Below are 20,836 nucleotides of genomic sequence, written 5' to 3' on the forward strand. Positions count from 1 at the left end.
CGCTTTTGCGCAAAGCGAACACTTCCTAGACCTCTTATGCTTCCGAGTTCTCATAAGCGTGAAGCTTACGCCTCACTTTGTCTCATGCTTAAGCGAAGCGAGCACTTTCGACAACTCTGTGATCAACTACAATTATTCTTCATTTTCATGAATTTATAAAACAGCCGGTTGAACAGAATGTTTAGAAATTGACACTAGTAATTGAAGCACATGGTACTCTTACAGAAGTGAACCATTAACTCATGTAACTTCAATTAATTTAATGAATGCAGGATTGTATTTGTTACTTTGTAACTTATCAAATAAGGAACTTCTTGGATTTAGGAAAAAAAAAAAGTGACCGAGGATCCAGAGCTATAAATTTTTTAAATTCCCTAGGTGTAATGCAATGTGCTTTAGGTGAACAAATTCTATAATGCACCTTGTAATATTTAACCATTGTTTATGAATCTTTATGCTTATAGAAAAATGCTACATAGTAGATGTTGATTTCATACTGAAAATAACCTACTTGTGCCATATCATATACTGCCCTACCGTTAAAAAGAACTTATAATGAGAAGCAAAGTGCTTTTACTATTTCAACCATACTGATGGGCATCTACTTTCTGGTTAGACAATTAACATGGTTGGGTGGATGTTAAGAACATCGAGCGGGCAGCATGATAGGACACTTACTCAGTGTATTTGGCATCAACAACTTGATCCTAATGTGGAATCGAAGAATAATGAGCTCAAATTCTTCATGGTGTACAGTTGAAGATAGCCATGGAAAAGAACACATCATTGTTCCACATTAGCATATTGGCAAACAGCAGAATATGGAATGCAGAATAGCCACTTTGGTAAACAATTCTACAATTCATTGGTTTAGTTCAGGAAAAAAGGAAGATAAACATCTTACACGATGCTCCAGTGTCTCAAACCAACTTTATTCAGCCTGAGTCGCATAGTACTTCAATGGAAATATTAATGAGATTCCTGCATAATCGCATATTCATGGATATTTATAAAAAAAAACATCATATTGTCGAAGAAATGAAAAGGTTGAAGTTAACAAACTGATTTTAATGAATAAATCGAACTGTAATGATACCTAATGCTCATGAGTATGACCACCATGTCCTTCCCAAGGATGACGCCAACCCTACCAAGATGATATCAAGAACTTGCAAAATTAGACAAAGGTCAGTAGTGTAAATGGTGGTATTTTGAAACAATGACTTACCAAGACTACTGGACCGTCTTGCTTAGCCCTGTAAAGTACCCAAAACCTGCAAAAAGTAATATTCAAATAGGGTTATGCATGTTGATACGTTGAAATATTCTACCAAGCTCCATTCAACTCAATAGCATAAATGGTTAATCTATGCACTTCCTGTATTGTGCACTCCTTTACAAGTTGGCAATTGTCAAATAACATGCAGTTCTACTATAATTATAACACATAAAAAATTACATCGAATCGAGAACCTGAATTCAGCTGTTGGAACTTTCTACGTATCTCTCCATTGATATTCATAAAACTCTACATATTTGCATATGCACTTCTTCATCTGATTTCTAAATAGAACATTTCTTGGAGATATTGTACGTATCTCTCCACTGATATTCATAAAACTCTAGATATCCGCATATGCACTTCTTCATCTGATTTCTAAATAGAACATTTCTTGGAGATATTGTAGTGGAGGAACTCACTAGCATATGAGAAAGTACTTTATCCATTACAAACTTGAAAAATAGGAGGACAAAACAGAGTTCCGAGAAGTCATTGGATGTCAAAGTGTGAGACTATTCTTAACTGGGTGTAAAATGTTTTATTCCATCAATCATAATATAGAAATGAGTCAATCTACAATTCAAAGGGTTTCTATTAGCAGTCCTGCCACACTAGCTCCAACAGATTGTTGGATCTAAGGAAGAAATCATTAAGTGGTTCGCTGATATTGCAGCCTTCATCCAAGATCAACAAGAAAACATAATAATTATACAACTTCCTGTGTCTAAGTAAGGCCTAGTACCTATTCAGCATGAAGTTGGCATGATAGTTTGAACTAAGAGGTAGATCATAATTTTAAAACTAGATATGTAAAATAGATCACAACTAGGTTAGAAAAGCTATTCAGGGCAAGACCAAACAGTTAATAGTCATGTTCAGACAAGTTTCAGATATTTTCCCCATGCCAAGTCAGGTTGAGTTCCCTGTTTTGAAGAATTATCAATGTTCTTTAATCTTTAGGCAAATATATTTCAAGCCATTTTTAAAATTTGTTAGTAGGAATTTTCTTTATGTTCCTCTATTCCTTGAACCCTCAAGTCTAATTCATTGAACATACCAAATAATAAAGTTTATTCATTAATATATCATCTTTGATTTTTTTTTTCCTTATTTTTTTCAATTATCTAAGCTCAATTAACTGCTCTTGAGCAGTTGTCATCAAGTTATGTTTGAGATTTACTAACGGGATCTTCTCTCTCCATTAAACTAAGTGGAAAGCTATCTATGAGTAATACTCAATTCTCTTAAATAGTTTCTTGTCCCCCATCTATCCTTTGTATCTACAATGTTCTAATTGATTCAACTATTCTAACTGTAAGATCTATTGATTTTCTTGAAAATCATGACATATTTTTCCTCATCTTATCATATAGTGAAGCTACAACTGATTGCTCCGACATAGTACTAATATGTTTGTATGCAAATATATTTTAATTTTCTAGTAACCTCACAGTTTGATTAATTCATAGCTCCACATCTCATATTGGCATTCTTATCTCATTTTTGAACTTGAAAAATACAACTATATTATCTTAAACTAAAAAAGGCTAGTTCGAATTTTGCTCAATTCACTGAAATTTGAAACTCACCCCAACCTAATAAGAATCCCATTTTTTTTATAACAATTAGAACATCTTTAAAGATCAAATTCCATAATGTAAAGGGGTAAAAAGTAATACTGACGATCTATCCTTATAATTTATGCAGTGGAGTGATTAGACATCGATCCAAAGTTGATATTCTAGAATTCGTATCTCTTTCAATCTGGATGATCATTAGCAGTGCTCCATGATCGTGATTCCTTCATGCAAAAAGAAAATAAGGCCGAAGGGATCTCGAATAAGAACAAAGGATGCTCAACTATGCTCACCTTCTAAAAATCATAGCAAAGTGGGGAGAGAGAGAGAGAGAGAGTAGGGTTTGGGGAGAAGGGAAAGTGGGGTAGGTACCACATGATGGCGCAGAGACTCTTGCCGGTGACGACGTGCCACCGCTTGGGGTGGTGGATGGTGAATCCCCTGTACGTGGTGCTCCCTTCGTGCCCTCCTTCGCCGCCCATCTCCTCCCCGCCGATGAGACCGATCTGCCGATCCGCTGCGATGCCTGCGATCGTGACGAAGCGAACGAACACTGGAAACTTGGCTGGGGATGATGCGGTTGTTTTGTTTAACCCCAGTAATTAGGGGTAGAATCACCTAGCGGATCCAGTTCGGGTTTGCATCCGTGTAGGATCCGGAACTGATAAGGGAAACTAGGCAGGTGTTGGGCCTAATTGGGCCCGATATATGTAAGTAAATAATTACAAAATCTAATGATATTTATAAAATACTTTCATGTAAATATAAAGCTCCGATGAAATTTAAGGGTGAAAAAATCGAAATCGAATTACTCATTTTTTTTCACAAATCGTACTGACCAAGTTTTGTCATTAAAATCCAAAGAACTAAATCAATATAAAATTAAATAATTCAATCAACTACCAAATTAATTGAATTTTTATAATATCAATCGAACTGTTAAACATACTATTATCGGTCAATAAATCAAGTTTCATATTAATTTAATCAAATTTGAAATTTTAAAATTGTAATCCAACTGAATAAATCAAAATAAGCGCCAGGGTCAAAGCACCCAAGAGCTATACCTAGATCTTCATCCCTCGAAGACAAATGCCTCAAGAAATCGAACCTTACCATGTTAAACTAGATTTTACTCATCCCTAATATGAATTCATTTAAATTTAAAAGATCTTTAAACTATTTTACACAAAAATTGAGATAATATTTTTAGCACTCATAGATGCACCAGAAACAACTTCATATCCAATATCCAATTTTAAAACACTGCCACCTAAGATTACATGCCATCTAAGACCGCCAAGACCTTGTCAAATTACTAGCTCAAGCCAAAATGATGAGCTACAAAGTAGGGAAAAAAAAGTTGGAGCAAACGCATACATACAGAAGCTACATTTTAAATTATACAATTGTAAAAGAAGAAACACAATGAAGTTGAATACAGAACAACAGTAGCAGACACAGATTCAAATTACATTGTCAAGGTATCTGGAAGTGGAGTCTGCACTCCTAAGATCTTGCCACCGACATCAGGGAAACACTCATGTTCCGGCAGGGAGCCAACCTTACCGTCAAGGTCCACTTTGATAGGGTATTTTAGTAGGTGACCTGTCAGTGGGGTTATTTCTTCTGCTGTATATCTGGACCAATTTTCAGATGCTATCTTGTTCACGAATTTTACGCACTCGAGGCTATCAGGTTCCTTGAAGCGATCATCAATCATGCCTAGATGCTCCGACCACAATGACATCCTATATCCATATACCTGAAGCAATTCAAAATGGAATCATTTTTATGGAATTTGCTTTTCAGAAAACATAAGAACCATATTATCTTGAAAGAGTAAGAAAATCATGATTTTGTGTTTGCTGTTGTCGAGTCCGCATTGACTCCTTCACACAAGAAACTTAGCATGTATCTTTGGAAAGTTACCCACCAATTCACTAAATTATAACCGCGTAAGATTCTTTCACTGCTATATAGTGCATAGATTTTAATTGTATATGATGATGAATTGTACCAACCTGGCCGTGAGGATGTGATTTTTTCTTTGCCCATGTCTGATGAGGCTGATAAGCTCCCATGGCTATCTCAGTATCTCTCGAACCAGCCAAGGATCTTTGGTTAATGTTAGCTGAACCAACTATGACATACTCATCATCTACAATCATCCCTTTTGCATGAACATAAATCATGAAACGGCGAGACTTTTGTGACGGTTTCTGAGAGTAGCAAAATGAAATTGTTCACATGCTCAATGAGAAACATTGTATAATACTGGCAATAGAAAACCTGTTTATTCCCTACAAGGATAACTATACATGAAAGTCTAAATGATCAATCCTACATTTTAAACCCATATCACTGTGAGATCCTTTACGATATAATGCAAATTAATCAAGGTAATTAGGTCCGCCTCCCGTTATGCTAAATCACAATACTAATTGCAAACTTTTGTGACGAGAAAGTACACTCGGCATATATAAACATATTAGTGTTTTCAAGGTGAAAATATTAGATCAAGATGATAGATGTAGAAAATTTGAATCCATATGTGCATCCCCCATGAAAGACTGAACTGTGATTCTTTTTTTTCTCAAACAGCTAATGTAAAGCAGATGTCAATTTAATATGAAAAGTTAATACGATAACTTGATAAGAATATGTTAACAATTATGTTGCTAAAAATTGCAAGTGAATATCCCTACTATAACAACTCAGTTCATTTAGGTCATCAACTATAAGTTTAAGTTTATTCCATTTACATTATCATCAATTAGTACAATATTTTATACAAATAAACTAGGCCAACAGAGTTTATTTTGATTAGAACTATAAAGTACATGCATTGCGAAAGATAAAGGCTTAAAATTCACCCTTAATGTAAATACAGATGAATAGAAATATCAGTTTGTTATGGTCCCAAAACACTAAAACTAGAATCTGATTATCATACATATTTTTTTACCAGACAAATACAAAAACTAGAAATTATTTTATAAAAGAAATATCCATAGCATCTGTCTAGAGATTAGCATAAAATTTTCTAAGTTGATGAAAATCATCTACAAATCCTTATTTTATTTTCTATGAATTTCCATAATTTTTTTCAGCAAATAAACAACATCTATAATTGGTTTTCAGGGAATAAACCAAATCCATTTTCAAATTGTTGTTTCAACTTTTATTCTTCTCTTAATTTCTATTTTCTGTAATTTAATGATATGATTCATATACTCAACCTGTTCATGATTAGAACAAGAAGAAACACTTTTAAGGATAATTCAGAGTACTTGACCAACATATACCAAGAGTTCCGGTGTATTCTACAATTTGCTTAGTTACGCCTTCAAGTCATCAGGCACGCATGACCGACAATTGATGGCATGGGTAGCCTATGCCATCTCAACTATGCACAACCATGCAGTTGTGCCACATTAAAGCAGATCCATCATATAAGTAAATAGTTAATTTCCTTAAGAACTGAACAGGCTCATGAAAAGTAAAATCCTTTAAAAAAATCAATGTTGAAGATATACTGCTGGGTTTTTCTGTAGAGAGGAATCATCTTCTTCCAAGTTATCCTTGGGCACTTCTTCCCGGTTCCCAAGACAATAAAAATTAAGATAATCTTGAGGATGGGCATTTTCAAGGTTCATGTGTTTAAGCTCCTTTCCCACAATCTCATACATCATTTGTATTGTTTGGCCCTGCAAGAACGTCAGAAAGATTTAAAGGTTTATTTACTAATAGAAAAGATCATCTGCATCCCTGTAGTTCTCAAAAGTTCCATGACATTTGCATATTTTCTCTTTAAAAAAAAACTTCCTGTCTTATTTCGGTGCATGATGCAAATATAGTAACAGAAAATTTGATAGTTATATTTCCTAAGAGAGAAGCATTCAGATAGTACCATTTAAAGTGAAGTATACCTGCCAAAAAAGAATTTCTTGCACAGCATTACTAGTTGGGTCTCCTTCGGGCCACATAGGTATAACCACATAAATTGCAAATCGTTCATTCGCTCTAATTTTGCTGGCAATTTTTAGTGCCAACTCCATGGGTATCAGATTATCAGCACCTGTTGGTAGCAAAGAATCTTTTAGCTAAATAACACAAAGCATAATACTGTAAAATGAAATTCAACGTTAAACCATGTTGCTCGCAAGTTTGAGAATCATTGGTGCTTACAAGCTAATGGTCAATAGGTCAAAAACTGAGTGGTTTTCTTCAATGGATAACAAATAGAAGCATCCTCCTTAAACACCACTACATAGGTGAATCTAAAACTGCAGATGGAACTTGACAATAGATCAAACTAAAAGCATCTAAAATTACAGATGGTGCTTAGCAATAGGTTAAGCTAAAAGCATTTGGATTTCTAGTTCTAAGCCTATCAAGTTAATAAATCAGGCAGCTTGGGAAGACAGTTTGTATAAAAATAGTTTTATTCTGTGTTAGCAAGTAATCACACAAAAATGTTCATCTGTGAATTATGAGGCCACTATCTTGCCCATGCAACATGGATCAGGAATAGTTGTGAAGTAAGAGTTGGTTGCTTTGGGCCTTGATATGGATGAAAAAATGTCGGTAAGACCAGTTTGCTGGTTAATTGGCCTATATGGCTATGCTACATGAATCAATTGGACTGCATTTTGGTCAGATGACTCAAGCTTACCAAGTTAGTGTGGGCTAATTCTCTCTTTGGGTTAGTCATGACAGAAGAACTAAATTAGGTCAGCAATATACTGTCTGTGTAGTTATCTAATTCTTGGTTAATACAGATCATGATTCTCCACAAAGGATCCAAATTAAAATAATTAATCTGAACTGCAGAATTTGAACAACACCGTTTGTTACACAATCACAGCAATGACAAGGAATTTCAACAAACCTGAATTTTTGTAAGATGACCAAGCATATGAAGAGCCAAGGAAATACTGATTCTCAATGTATATGAAATGTTTGGCAGATCTGATTGCATTCACATATGCTGTGTGGATGCTCTTATCGATAACCAAATTCTTGTGGCAAACAAGATTCTGTCAGAGAAATTGCAGGTGTAAAGTACTGGAATACATAAGCTTTTTGTTAATAAAACGATAAACAAAATGTTTTCCTAAAATCAAAATACTTCAATGATTATGTCCAACAGGGAAGCTGCTGGCGATATTATATATAACCTATGGTTATTTCATATTCCACAATGAAATGCCAGTATTTCTGCGGAGTAAAAGGACTGACCATCTTTGAAGCTTCTTCCACATTTGTAGGAAATCCTTTAAGTGAGCCAGAGTCTATAGAACGAAAGACCTGATAGATTAAAGAAAATCAGGAAACTTGGTTGGCTCTTGAAACTAACCTTGAAGATATTCAAAAGCTAATTTTATATATAACCTGAACATGCCAATGTTCAGAATCTCGTTCCTTTGAAACCCATAAACTTGGATCATCTTCTTGAACTGTAGGCGAAGGACTAAGAATCCATGAAATTCGTTCTAATTTTATTAGAGCATCGTCATGCCAACGGGATGCCTTTTTAAAGCGCCAACTAAATTCTCTCCATTTAGTTGCCCTTCTCCAGCGCTGTTCAAAATTCTTTAGAATATCATAAGCAGCAGGACCTTCAATCTTGCAATGTAAATCATGCCATGGTTGTCGTGGGCCTTTAGTTCCAGCCTAAGCAAAGTCAGAAACACAAAAATGTATTCAATAAATCATGTACAACACCAGATATAAATGGTATGCGTGGCATATAACATGGAGTCTACTCAATATATTTCTATGCATGGTAATTATTTTAATGTTAACCTCAAACACATCACACTCAACCACAAAGTCATACATGAAACTGAACAAAGCCAATATTAGAGCTCAATGGATAAAAGGGACTATATTGCAAGTCTAAGAGATAAATATTACATCACATTAGCTTAGTTTAATACAAACATATTTTGGAATGATTAGCTTCTGTTAACATATAGATATCTAATGAAACATTTAGATATGACAAAATTGATAACCCATTCGACTTCTGAAACACAGACAAAAAAGCAGCTACTCAAAAATAAAGTTGAGAATAGAAAAGAAAATATAACTCACAGTAAATGTTGGGTTATGGATATCATCCAAAAAGATTGTGTCAAGATCACGGAAAAGTCTATGCTCTGGTGTATCATAGCGGCCATCACAAAGATCAAGACCTCCAATAAAAGCAGTTATCTTTCTCTTGTTTCCAGAAGCCTGTGTATCGACCAATACACATTTCTGATGATGAGTAAATAGTGTCCCTACAACCTGCACCACAACAACAACAACAAAAGCAATATACAAGCTGATATACAACATAAGTACATAACTGAAGGAGAGACAATAGTTGGTTATGCAGTTACTCTTATATTTGTAGATTACAAATGTCAACTCAGGTTGTCAACTCTCTCTCTTTTCACCTCGCCTTCTTTTATTAATCAGCTATTGTATTTGCATTTTTTTAATACTGCAGAGAATTTACCAATTTGTTAATTTCTGTTCACTCTACTAATTGCAAGGAGAGTTCAACATGAAACAGAATGGATATTACATTTCCAGACCGACAGGAGTACCACAAGTGGATATTGGCCATAGTTTGGGATAATAGATTAAAAACATAAAGGAAAAAGTGAAATAGAATGGTTAGTATTTGTATAGATATCATCCTCATAAAAGAAAGACAGCCAAAAACACAAGATCACAATATACCCATGAAACTTTCCTATGGGTTGAATTGGATCTAAGGCCTATTACTTGTGTTTCTTAAAATTAAACCTAATGCAAGATTATGACAATTTCAGGATGATGGGATCCTATTTATGGAATGAAACTTAAGCATTTTCCACTTATTTCTTAAATAGCTGGGAGTTCCCTCTAGAAAAGAAACTTATAAACAATAAAGGGTTCAAAATTCAATAGAGGCATTCAAGCAAGATTGTGACTACAAACTCAAAGCATTCCTTGACAATTGAAATGATACCAGCTCTCACTCATAAATTACAAACAAATCAAGCAGGTGATAATAGATATTATCTATTATCAATTTAAACTAAATAATAAGAGCTCACAAGTGCCACCATCTTTACATTAGGCTAACCGAAGAGAAAATACAAATTTAACTATAAGAAAGACATTATATTTCATTCCGTCATGTACAACCAAAGACTCAAAAAAGTTTCTAAATTGAAATCCTGGTTTATCTGAGTGGAATGATTATTCGCATAATAGGTTATTTTCAAAGGATGTGTGCGACTGCTTGCAGTTTTAAGCCACAAATCAAAGTAATATCTGTTGCAAAAAAACATGACAAATTACAAAGATCATGCTTGCAGGCTAACCTTCTGCTTGAAAATACTAAGCTTACTACTGGCGTAGCGAGGTGATAGCACACAAATGATGGAGGAATGCTTGAAGAATTTCCGAGTCTCTTCGTCATGAGTTTGCATTACACCTCCCTGCAAATAAACATTCAAATGCATATAGATACATTCAAATGAATATAAATCAATGCTATCACAGTGGGCAACTTGAGTAATTGCTAAAGGAAGCTTGATCTCGGGATGTGTATTTCTTAAAGGTATCTATAAATAGTGAATTAAACACCAATGTGTTAAGGTACTTCATGCAGATAAAAAAGATAAAATAGAAAAGTAGACACCTAACATGTTAAAAATATTCCATGGAGAAGAACAAAGGCATATGCTCCATATTGCCTATGAATAAACATATCTGTAAATATAGAATTAAGTGCAAACCTTATTTCGGCATATTCCCTATAACTCAACACAAAATAATCACAAAACAAACCAAAAAACAAGGGAAATGTCTAAAACCAAAAGCATATATAACAAATAAAGAACACATTACAATGGGTTTGCCATGTTATTGTAATTCTTTGAGCTCAATTGTAACACTTCTCTCCCTCATTTTAAGCTTGAATTATATCTCCTTGTGAAGCTTGTAAGATGTTTCTCCAACTTGGAAGAAGTTCCAGAAAAAGAAAATATAGAGGGCTTCTATGAGTGATCCACCAAAAGAACATAGGCCATGGAATAGGAATGAGGGTTCCGCACCTTGTACATTGACGCCTTAGTGTTTTTCTTCTTGCCTTGTTTATTTTCTACTATATGTTTTGTTTCTAATCATGAATCACATGTTTTGTTTCTAATCATAAATCACAAAAAGAATTGCTATTCATCCCCCCTCTAGCTTCCGGACATCCACTACATTTGGGCCCAACACTATCATGAACATATGGTTTTCAATTCTTAAGATAGTGTTTTGGAAAGCACTTCATCCTGAAAGTATGATCTACTTCTTTGAAGTTGGTTGGCTCATAGCCTAACACTTGATGTTTTATCATCTACAGCAGCATGACAAAATACCAAACTACTAGCACAACTGCTGTGTATACAAAAGGTCTTTAATCACTTAGAATATTTAAAGCATGCTGCTATAGTATCCACTGGTCAAATTTTATTCACACAAAGAACGCCTTGACAAGGATGATTTCCAAACCCCGCTCCAATAAAGGTAATAGTAAGCTAAACGTGTCATAAACAACCTTAAGTCCTCAATATGCTATAGCATTGATGTAATGTTCAAGCTCATATCCTGAGTTGGAACAGAGAATTTAGTAGAGCATTCATCTTCCACGTCGAGAAAAGAGATAGGATTAGTGAAAAAGATGGATGCATAATTAACAGAAGAAAAACCAACCACTAAATGAATGTTAAGATACATATAGCAATTTGGATTGCTAAACTTGGACAAAGAATGTTTAGCTAAAGAGAATATTGTGGAAGGAGTCTTTACCGTCTTGATAAAGAATTTGTCATGGGATGTCTTGTCATCCCAGACCAGCATGCACACTCTCACCCCCTCCTGCGACTTGTACTTAAGCAACTCTCCTAACGTAAGGTCACGGCCCTGTGGAAGAGGCCGCGTCGGCTCCCTCACCAGCTTCACCTTGTGGAATATGGACCAGCCAACAATATATATCAAATGATGTGCCTCAAGAATTGCCTGACAAATATCTTCCCAGCACTTCTCGTGCTTAAACGTTGCCCCTTTCTCAAGCCTGACCTCTGGCAATTCGCCATCGTTCACATGGGCGTCCTGGTAGAGCGTTACAGAACCCCCAGGACGGAGCGGGAAGTAGGCATCCCTCACCCCCAGACTCTTCGGATCCCCAGCAATGCCATGCTGGTACTCAGGTGTATCCTCGACGGGGATGAACTCGATGGAGACACGGAGGGAGGATTCAGGCTTTGGAGGCTTCCCGTTGGAGCCAACGACAGGGTACCAACCCTGGATCTTCTTTCCGGAGGCGATGCTTGTAGCGGGGAACGAGACGGTGCCGATGAGCTGCGCGCCGAAGACGTCGTTGTCCTTGACGCGGAGCTCAAGGGCGGCAGCGCGGTGGGCAACTGGGATCTTAAAGTGATCGTTCCAAACAGGGTCTTCGGAGTTGGATATGACGCGGGTTCGGGCGATGGTGGCACCGGCTAGTCTGGCGGTGACGTAGGGGTCGCTGGTGATGGTCATGTGGTGGTGGTGGCGCTTCTGCGATAGGGAATCGGCGCCGGACTCCGAATTGGGAGCCGCGGAAGTCCTGGGGAGGAAGGTGTTGCGGCAAGGAGCGAAGCAGCGCCGCAGGTTCTCGGAGAAAGAGTCCATGTTGGGGAGGCCGCGGGCCTCGATGATAGTGAGGAGAAGGTAGCCGTGAAGGAGGACTTCCTCCTCGGCGGTGGCGACGGCGCACTCCATTCCTTTCGGCTGAGATCGGCGACGGAAACAAAGATGAGATCGGAACTTCAGTTTTTTTGTTTTACTCGAAGTAGAAACGAAGAAATGCGAAGCCTTCGAAGATCAAGCGCCGGCCTCTGGCTGGTTGGTAAATAAAGCTCCACGGCCTTCTTAATTGCCCCCCTACTTTGTCTTAATTACACCATTGCCCACTAACACCTGAGGAACTTCCCAGTTGCGCTGTGCAAAAAATAGAAAATCACACTTTCAGTTTTAAAAATATCCACAAACTATACTGAACTGAGCATTCAACTAGTTTTAGTATAAACTCTTAATTATTTCGTCGAGTAATTTTATCTAAACGTATTTGATATTTTAATGGGTAAAAAATTAAATAGCACCGAAATATCAAATTAGTGTTCTTTTTCCTTTTTTTAAAAAAATCAAATAAACGTCTCTATGATGATTTTATCTCAAAAATTCTCTTGAATTTAGCATAATTATAAAAGCTAGCATATAATTTTTACAATATGTAATAGTTAACGACTGTATTCTATAACATATAGAAGATCATTGATAAATACTACAAGTTATATAAAGTAATAGGTAGCAAATAGTGGTAGAAGTTACATGTTAGTATTTATACATTCAATTATGATTAAATTATATTTATTTAAAATATAATGAGGGTAATGAAATTTTCATTATTATTTTAATTAAATTATCACTCAAAAAACTAAAATTAAAATTATATAAAGTTATTGTTGCTAGCTTCTACACATTCTAGAAACTACATGATAACTTCTGCACGTTGTAAAAACTACATATTATCTTTTGCAGATTAATCATATTCAGATAATTAATGTTCATTTGAAATGTAATAAATATTATAGAATCATAATTTTTTAATCTACTCATTGAAATATTATTTTAATTAAATTATCACTCAAATAAGTAAAATTGATATAAACTCATTATTGTGTAAGCTAGCAACTAGCTTTTACAATGTATAGAAGTTAGCATCCAATTTTTATATATTGTAGTTAACTTCTACACGGCTAAATAATCAGATAATGTATTGTAAAATTTAGTTGCTAATTTCTACATATAGTAAAAGTTATATGTTAACTTTTACAATGATAAAAGATAGTTGTTAGCTTCTACCGATTGATTAAATAATATAAACGTACTTTGGAAAAGTCACTTTAAATGGGGTTTCATTTGATTTTAATAGAAAATGGAGTGTCAATTTAACAAATATCTAACTTTTACAATTATAAAAATTAGTTGCTAGCTTTTAACGAATGATCAAATAATCTAAATATATTTTAGACAGGTCATTTTAAATAGAGCGCTCATTTCACTTTAATAAAAAATGGAACATCTATCATACGAAAACATTAATGATGCAGCCGATTCGAGTTTTGCTCTATTTTAAATTCATATTAGAAGTTCATGAAATAGGAATATTATCTCATTTTTATGTTCTCGATGATTAAATATAAATTTTTAATAATCCAAAAGTTAGGTCCAAGTATTAAAAGGATTATTTTTTAGCTGAAAATAATAATTCAAAATTTTCTCTACCTTGGATAATGGATATTTTTTTCTAAAAAATAATAAAATTTGAAACATTAAAGAAATATAAAAAAACGAGAATTTTGCTAAATCAATAATATTTTGAAGCACGTTTCAATATTTTTCAAAGGGCATCAATTAAGTTTTTCTTCTTAAAAAAACAAATTATATTTTTTTTTAATGATAATAAAAAAATAAGAGGTCCAATTAAAAGGATAAGTATCAATTGAAACACCGATATGTGGGTTATTATTAAAATAAGAGGATCCGAACTGGAGTTGGCCACGTCGACCAAGCCGACACATCTACAGCAGTAGTGCTTTTTCTTACCCTCGTTTATCCACACACAAAACGTACGTCAGTTAGGATTGTTAGGGCACCCGTGTGGGGCCTGGTTGGTAGCGAATCACACGGTTGGTACCGAATTAGGCAATAAAGGTTAAAAGGTAACGTGATGTCTCTGCGATGGCGATTGAAGTTCATGCGGAGCACGCCAGGAGGTGGGCCCACGCGTCAAACATTTTGGGCAACTTGATCTGCATCTGATGCGGGGGGGCCGCACCACGTCGGACGGTGGATCTCGCTCCGCGCTTTCGCAAAACAAGCGGCGCATTTCCCGAATAAAAAATAAAATAAATACAGCGATTTACTGAACGCGCTTTCGCAAAACAAGCGGCGCATTTGCCGAATAACAAATAAAATAAATACGATAATTTACTGATCTATCACTAAATTTTCTAAATATATACCGCGCATTTAGTTAAGTTTTTAAAATATCTAAATTTTATATTATAGTTTCAAAATTATCAAATTATATATATTTTTTATTTTACCTTCCTATCCGAATCAATTTGACTAAAAAAAAATTAATTAATTAATTAATTTTTTTCAATCAAATTATTTTTTTTTTCAAAAAATTTATCAATCGATTTCAGTTAAAATATGATGATGGAGCTAGAGACTTGATATAAAATCAATTTATATATATTTATCTAGTTCTCTTAATTATAAAATTATTATCAAAATTTAATTTAACTAAATATAATAAGAGCAATGATTTTTTAATATTAATTAGTTTTTCAGATATATTCATGTTTAAAAAATTAATGTTCTCAATATATTATGTCAAATTGATATTTTATATTTTTTTTACAGTCAAGAAAGTTAGACAAACACATAAAAATTAGTTTCATGGCATTTCGAGGTCTATAGGTTGATCAACCGATTTTAGCCAAAACTAGCTAATGAATTTAGAGACCTCGAAATGACATGAAACAAATTCAAATGTGTTCGTCTAGTTCTCCTAATTGTAAAAATACTATTAAACATCAATTTGATGTAATATATTAAAAACAATGATTTTTTAAAAAAAAATTATGGTCGAATGAATTTAAATATATTAATGAAGATAGAGAACTCGAAATAAAATAAAACTAGATCCTATGAATTCTTCTAGTTCTTATATTATATTCATTCTCTCATATATTAATTTAATCTAATATGTTGAGAGTAATATTTTTTAAATATGAATGTATCTGAAAAATTAATTTGTATTTAAAATAAAATAATTCTTAATATATTGGGTCAAATTAATATTTAATAGTATTTTTACAATCAAAAGAATTAAACGAATACATATGAATTAATTCATATCATTTCGAACTTTCTACCTCCATCAGCCGAATCAATCGAAATAGACTGATGGATATTTTAAACACACAGCAAAAAATTAATTGAATTGGAAAAAAATTAATGGATTGATTCTTTTTCTAGAAGAATTGATTTGAGAAAAAGGGTAAAACGGAAAGTTAATTTGATAATTTTGATACTTGATTTAAATATTTTAAAAATTTATTTACTAGGTTCAATAAAAAACTAAAAATATAAATTACTTTATTTTTTTTAAACCATTAAAATTAGTCTATTAATTTTCTTAAATACTCCTAGCCCACTCTTTTCACCGACTCCCACTCGAATAGGCAGACGGCCAAGGTGACCGTGAATATGTGGCCAAGTAGTGAAGTAGCTAAGTTAGTCGTAAGTGACCGCTCAATTATATTATGTAATCATAATTTTATAGTTGTATAGTTGAGCAATCATTTGATCATATATTTTTATGGTCGTTTTTGCTGTCCATTCGAGTGGCTATCCATCAAATAGAGGATAAAGAAAGGTGGATAATAGAGAGCCAAGGGATATTTTGAGAAACTATTTTGATTTTAAAAAATTTATGAAAAGGCGGCACTTAAAAGTCGTAAAATTTTAAAAGTCGCGTCCAACCCGTGTTTCCTATTGTATCCCTTCCATTGATTACTATATTTCAAAGAATAATATCCTTATAATACTGCATTTCAAACGTCAGCACACTATTATGATTCTTATTTTCAAAATATAGTATCAACCATATACTTTAAGTTTCGTATTATCTAAATCTTATACGCAATTTTAACAATATTCAAATTCTATACTTGATCCTGTCCCCAAATCAAGAAGATGGCAATCGGGAACTAACGTTCAGGTGGTTCTTCGTCTTCATCGATGATCCTATATCTTGCAACCATAAATCGTTAGTGCCAAGTTAGGAGGGGGTTCCCGGCGACGACCCTCCAATGCTCAAGTCACACACCGGCAAACAAGGAAAGGAAGTGATGAATAGTGGCTTCAAGAGACGTTTTCTGCGTACCTCCGCGGAAGGCGATCTCCCTTCTTATATAGAGCCTCGACGGGTGGATTGTACACTTCCCGACACTACAACAAAAAAGCTAATAGACAACGCTTTTAAAGCGTTGTCTTTGTGCCTGAAAAAGCGTTGTTAAAGGCACTGTTGTTAAAAGTCTGCTCAACGACAACGCTTTTAAAGCGTTGTCGTTTGTACCAAAGACAACGCTTTTGCAACGCTTTAAAAGCGTTGTCGTTTTATGCAAAGGCAACGTTTTGCAACGCTTTTAAAGCGTTGTTGTTTTTTTACAAAGACAACACTTTTTGCAACGCTTTAAAAGCGTTGTCGTTTTAAAGAAAAAAAATTATTTAAAAATCATTATTTTTATATTTACGAAACTATTATTTTTCTTTTACCATGTCTAGATTAGAATTTTACATATAATCAACTCAGTTAATGATTTCAAACTCATCAAAATAATAGAAATCTGACGTTGAAGTAATATTAGTAATTAATTACATAAGAAGCTAGTAAATATCAAAATTAACACTAATTCTGTTTCAAAGTATATAGTGATATTCACATATAAAACAAAAGAGCACAAAAAATCTGTTTTGAACAGCTACAATCTGTTTAGCTAACAATCAGTTTACTGAATACTGAATACTGAAGTAGCCAACAATCTGTTTTCTCAAAATAGTACAGTAGTTACTGAATCCAGACGCTTAGTGTACTGATCAATTACTGAATCCAGACGCTCCTTAGTGTACTGATCTCGACTGTCCTGTATCCACCTACAAAAGTAGCAATAATATGTTTCAAGTCCATACATGAGCATTACTGAAATATCTTAATGAAGAAACAAACACAAGCAATATCTTAATGAAACAAAACAAAACAATCATCATGACTTTCTACCTACCAAACACACGCAATATCTTAATGAAGATTTTCTGTAGCTATTTTGTGCAGTTAGTGCTAAAATGAAGATTGTTGATGGCTTTTCCTAATGTTTCTGTTAGTCTAAATGCCCATAGAACCATCGAAGAAAATATGCAAAGCAACATTAGGAAACAATAGACACGTAAAGTACATAGAAAGAGTACTAAAATAAACATGTAGATTGTTAAAAAGATAAAATAAAAATAAAGCACCTCTCAGTATTTCTCCATTCTAAAATGCATTCAGTTATTCAAGAAATTTGATGAAAATTTATTAAAAGAGTGATTTCAGTGCTTTCAAACTTAAATCAATCCAAACTCATGGAAGAAAATGCTATAGACATAGTGATCGTTAGAGCCTGATTCAAAAGGGTAGCTTTAAACTAGAACTGACCTGTCATTCCAAGCACTACTGAAGTTGCAGCTTAAAACCAGTAAGGCCTTCGTGTGTTTTAGAATTTCATCTTCAAGAAGGTGATCAGAGTTTTCCTGAGAAGATGCACTGCAAAAGGCACCTTTGTTCAGTGTTAAGTTGATAGATGGTTTATATCTTCTAGATGCGTACATATATGCATGCGAGCAGCAATGTACAAATGAGATAGCACATCAGTGGAGATTGCCAATTTATTATTTCTGTTCCAGAAAAAAATTTTGTCATATTGAACTGTATTCAAATCTACTATATTAGTCTCTAGACTAACATCAGCCAACTGAATAGGAGTGCACTGGTCAAGAGAAGAACCACTTAAATCCTGATCTAGTGAAGCAAACTGAGATGGGCCCAAGAAACCTATTTCATCACTGCAATAAACAGAAAATCCAAAAAGCGAGATCATTTAAAAAGTCAGATCATAACTTAAATGAATAGAAGAATAATTATTTATTATTGCTTTAAATGACACAAATTAAGAAGCATATGAGAAACCAAAGAGCTTGAATAGTCATTATATGATACACAAACCAATATCCCATGAGCCTTTCTTACAAAAATACTGTTTTAAAATTAAAAGAAAAAATATTTAAAGAAATGAAAAGATGGTTGCAAGATCAAAGAAAAGCAAATATTTCAATGGTGATGCTGAGGTGAGCTTTTCTATCATGGTAAAGTTGCTCCTGCATAACCTAGTTTCAATAAAAGAATTACTCATTCTAGTAGCCTTTTTTTTAAATCTTTCATATGGCTATGGGTGCTGCTGTATCTTAAACAACTTACTAAATCAGTGGGCAATGAAGCATATCTTGTAGAATTGGATCTGTAAAACATTCAGAGAGCTATTCCAGAATTTTTCTCTCGTCTTAGGAAGCCCTTATTGGCTCTAATGTAATCAAACTACCTCCTCCATCAGTTAGAGAACTTTAATATGTGCCCGTGTGAAGAATCTTCATGAATCATGATATAATTGGGAACATAATTTGGTATGGGAAAAACAAAAAGGAAACTACAAAATGCATATATTTTCATAAAGGAAAATGGAACTTAGCAGGCTCACATGAGTTTATCTCCTTCCAATATACCTTCAAATTGCTCCAGTAGAGACATTTCACTTCCTCGTGAGAAACTTGAATCCTTTTCCATTTTCAGTATATAGAAGATGGAAAAAGAAGTAAGCCAAATTATATTGATTCATCAAAGAAACAATTGTAAAGGCTGAAAACGGAGAGATAATTTGTCTATTCAATTTTCTAATTTTAACAAACAAAATATCAAGACCGCGATGAACTTAGTGTTGCTTACACAGTGTGCATTCAGGGAGAAAGGAAGAGAAGGGGAAGAAGAGAAATGAGGGGAGGAGAGAAAGGAGGGAAGGGAGAGGGAGGGAGAGGAAAAAAGAGGGAGAAAGTTGTGTATTCGGATGAAAATAGGGAAAGAATGGAAGGAGGAAAAAGGCCTCTGCTGCACACTGCCCTCTGAAGCTCGCCTGTGCCACCCCGAGGCTCGCCTTGCTTCTCAATCCCACCACCTTCCCTCCCTGAGCCACTGCACGTCCCTCCCGAGCTCACCGACCATCCTCCGCCGCCCGCTCGCCGCCACCTCTCCCGTCTCTACCCTCCCTCCTCGAGCTGCCAAACCTAACTCCCTGGCCGCTGCCGAGATCACCCAAGGCAGTGGCTTCGTGCGGGTATGAGAAAAAAAAATCGTATTTCACGCTAGTTGACTCCAAATTGCTTCCGCGGAAACCCTGACGATCAATTTCTCAAGGAGTACACAGCCTTGTTGACGCCCCGGATCTGGAGGCCGGAGAGGAGTTGGATGGAGAAGCCGCATGAGATGAGGAGTTGGGAGAAGGGTTCGGGATCAAAAATGATCGGAAGATAGAAGTTGGGAGAAGGGTTCGGGTTTTCTACTCCTTACCTAGATCCAACGGTTTGTATTAATCAAGATTTAGATCCAACGGTTTGTATTAATCAAGATTTAGATGAGATTTTAAACATAGACAACACTTTTTATAAAACGTTGTTGTAGACACTAAAAATCAATCTAATAGACAACGCTTTTTACGAAGCGTTGTCTTTGACCCGTAAAAATCACTAATAGACAACGGTTTTTAGAAAAGCGATGTCTATTAATAAGAAAATAATGAAATAGACAACGCTTTTCACTAAAAGCGTTGTTAAAAAAAAATAGACAACGTTTTTTATAAAAAGCATTGTCGTTTAAGTGTTGTAGAATCCCAATTTTCTTGTAGTGCGAGTGGACACGCTTCCCCAAACTTTTCCCAAAAGCTAGCATCGAGAAGGTGTCCCTGACACCTTACCATAACGGGGCGAGCATATCTCTGCATAGGCGGCGGAAGCTTCTCCCGTACGATTCTCTATCTTGTCGGTCGATTTTCTGTCCATCTGCACCGCTCGTCGGTGGCACTAACTCCCAAAAGGATGTAGGCACGCACTCCTACTGTTCCTGTTTGTCGGCTACTAGTCTGACCGGGCTCTCCTCGATTGGTTCGGTTGGTGTGCCGAGGCTGATCGACTAGAGTATCATTTGCCTTTGTGCGTCACAAGCTCGGTCGTCTCTCACTGA

General features: G+C 35.0%; 3 protein-coding genes across 12 annotated transcripts; all 3 read right to left on the bottom strand.

Moving 5' to 3' along the window:
- Window positions 1-771: 771 nt before the first annotated feature.
- LOC122026236 (NADH dehydrogenase [ubiquinone] 1 beta subcomplex subunit 2-like) lies at window positions 772-3,471 on the bottom strand. The gene is made up of 4 exons (XM_042584894.1): window positions 3,232-3,471; window positions 1,229-1,274; window positions 1,097-1,147; window positions 772-981 (listed from the first exon to the last, which is right to left on the bottom strand). Exons 1-3 carry the CDS (start codon window positions 3,339-3,341, stop codon window positions 1,097-1,099), a joined length of 207 nt encoding a protein of 68 aa, XP_042440828.1. The 5' UTR covers window positions 3,342-3,471; the 3' UTR covers window positions 772-981.
- Window positions 3,472-4,082: 611 nt separating this feature from the next.
- LOC122027036 (phospholipase D delta-like) lies at window positions 4,083-12,781 on the bottom strand. The gene is made up of 10 exons (XM_042585836.1): window positions 11,704-12,781; window positions 10,227-10,343; window positions 8,962-9,156; window positions 8,257-8,538; window positions 8,104-8,172; window positions 7,754-7,901; window positions 6,792-6,940; window positions 6,399-6,569; window positions 4,884-5,081; window positions 4,083-4,624 (listed from the first exon to the last, which is right to left on the bottom strand). Exons 1-10 carry the CDS (start codon window positions 12,655-12,657, stop codon window positions 4,331-4,333), a joined length of 2,577 nt encoding a protein of 858 aa, XP_042441770.1. The 5' UTR covers window positions 12,658-12,781; the 3' UTR covers window positions 4,083-4,330.
- A 4,607-nt stretch (window positions 12,782-17,388) lies between these two features.
- Window positions 17,389-20,123, bottom strand: LOC122027038. Of its 10 annotated transcripts, none has more exons than XR_006124261.1 (5): window positions 19,305-20,123; window positions 18,516-18,615; window positions 18,380-18,447; window positions 18,209-18,316; window positions 17,389-17,667 (listed from the first exon to the last, which is right to left on the bottom strand). XR_006124261.1 is itself a non-coding variant. In XM_042585838.1 (3 exons), exons 1-3 carry the CDS (start codon window positions 19,388-19,390, stop codon window positions 17,565-17,567), a joined length of 297 nt encoding a protein of 98 aa, XP_042441772.1. In that variant the 5' UTR covers window positions 19,391-20,123; the 3' UTR covers window positions 17,389-17,564. The 10 variants fall into 10 exon arrangements, 2 of the variants coding, with proteins under 2 accessions (XP_042441772.1, XP_042441771.1); XR_006124263.1 differs by having other exon boundaries at window positions 18,557-18,615; window positions 19,028-20,123; XR_006124265.1 differs by lacking the exon at window positions 18,380-18,447 and having other exon boundaries at window positions 19,330-20,123.
- Window positions 20,124-20,836: the final 713 nt, after the last annotated feature.

Source organism: Zingiber officinale, chromosome 10A (genome assembly GCF_018446385.1).
Source record: "Zingiber officinale cultivar Zhangliang chromosome 10A, Zo_v1.1, whole genome shotgun sequence".
NCBI lineage: Eukaryota > Viridiplantae > Streptophyta > Magnoliopsida > Zingiberales > Zingiberaceae > Zingiber > Zingiber officinale.

Bases quoted from the DNA above. Each gene is read 5' to 3' on its own strand.
- LOC122027036 (XM_042585836.1), bottom strand. From the start codon at position 12,657: ATGGAGTGCGCCGTCGCCACCGCCGAGGAGGAAGTCCTCCTTCACGGC. The intron at 10,344-11,703 runs GTAAAGACTCCT...GTTTATTTGCAG, and splicing joins ACAAATTCTTTATCAAGACG to GGAGGTGTAATGCAAACTCA. The intron at 6,941-7,753 runs GTTTGTTGAAAT...TGCTACCAACAG, and splicing joins GTCATCTTACAAAAATTCAG to GTGCTGATAATCTGATACCC.
- LOC122026236 (XM_042584894.1), bottom strand. From the start codon at position 3,341: ATGGGCGGCGAAGGAGGGCACGAAGGGAGCACCACGTACAGGGGATTC. The intron at 1,275-3,231 runs GTACCTACCCCA...TACTTTTTGCAG, and splicing joins AGTCTCTGCGCCATCATGTG to GTTTTGGGTACTTTACAGGG. The intron at 1,148-1,228 runs GTAAGTCATTGT...TCATCTTGGTAG, and splicing joins AAGACGGTCCAGTAGTCTTG to GGTTGGCGTCATCCTTGGGA.
- LOC122027038 (XM_042585837.1), bottom strand. From the start codon at position 19,390: ATGGAAAAGGATTCAAGTTTCTCACGAGGAAGTGAAATGTCTCTACTG. The intron at 18,616-19,304 runs GTGAGCCTGCTA...TGTTTATTGCAG, and splicing joins TTGGAAGGAGATAAACTCAT to TGATGAAATAGGTTTCTTGG.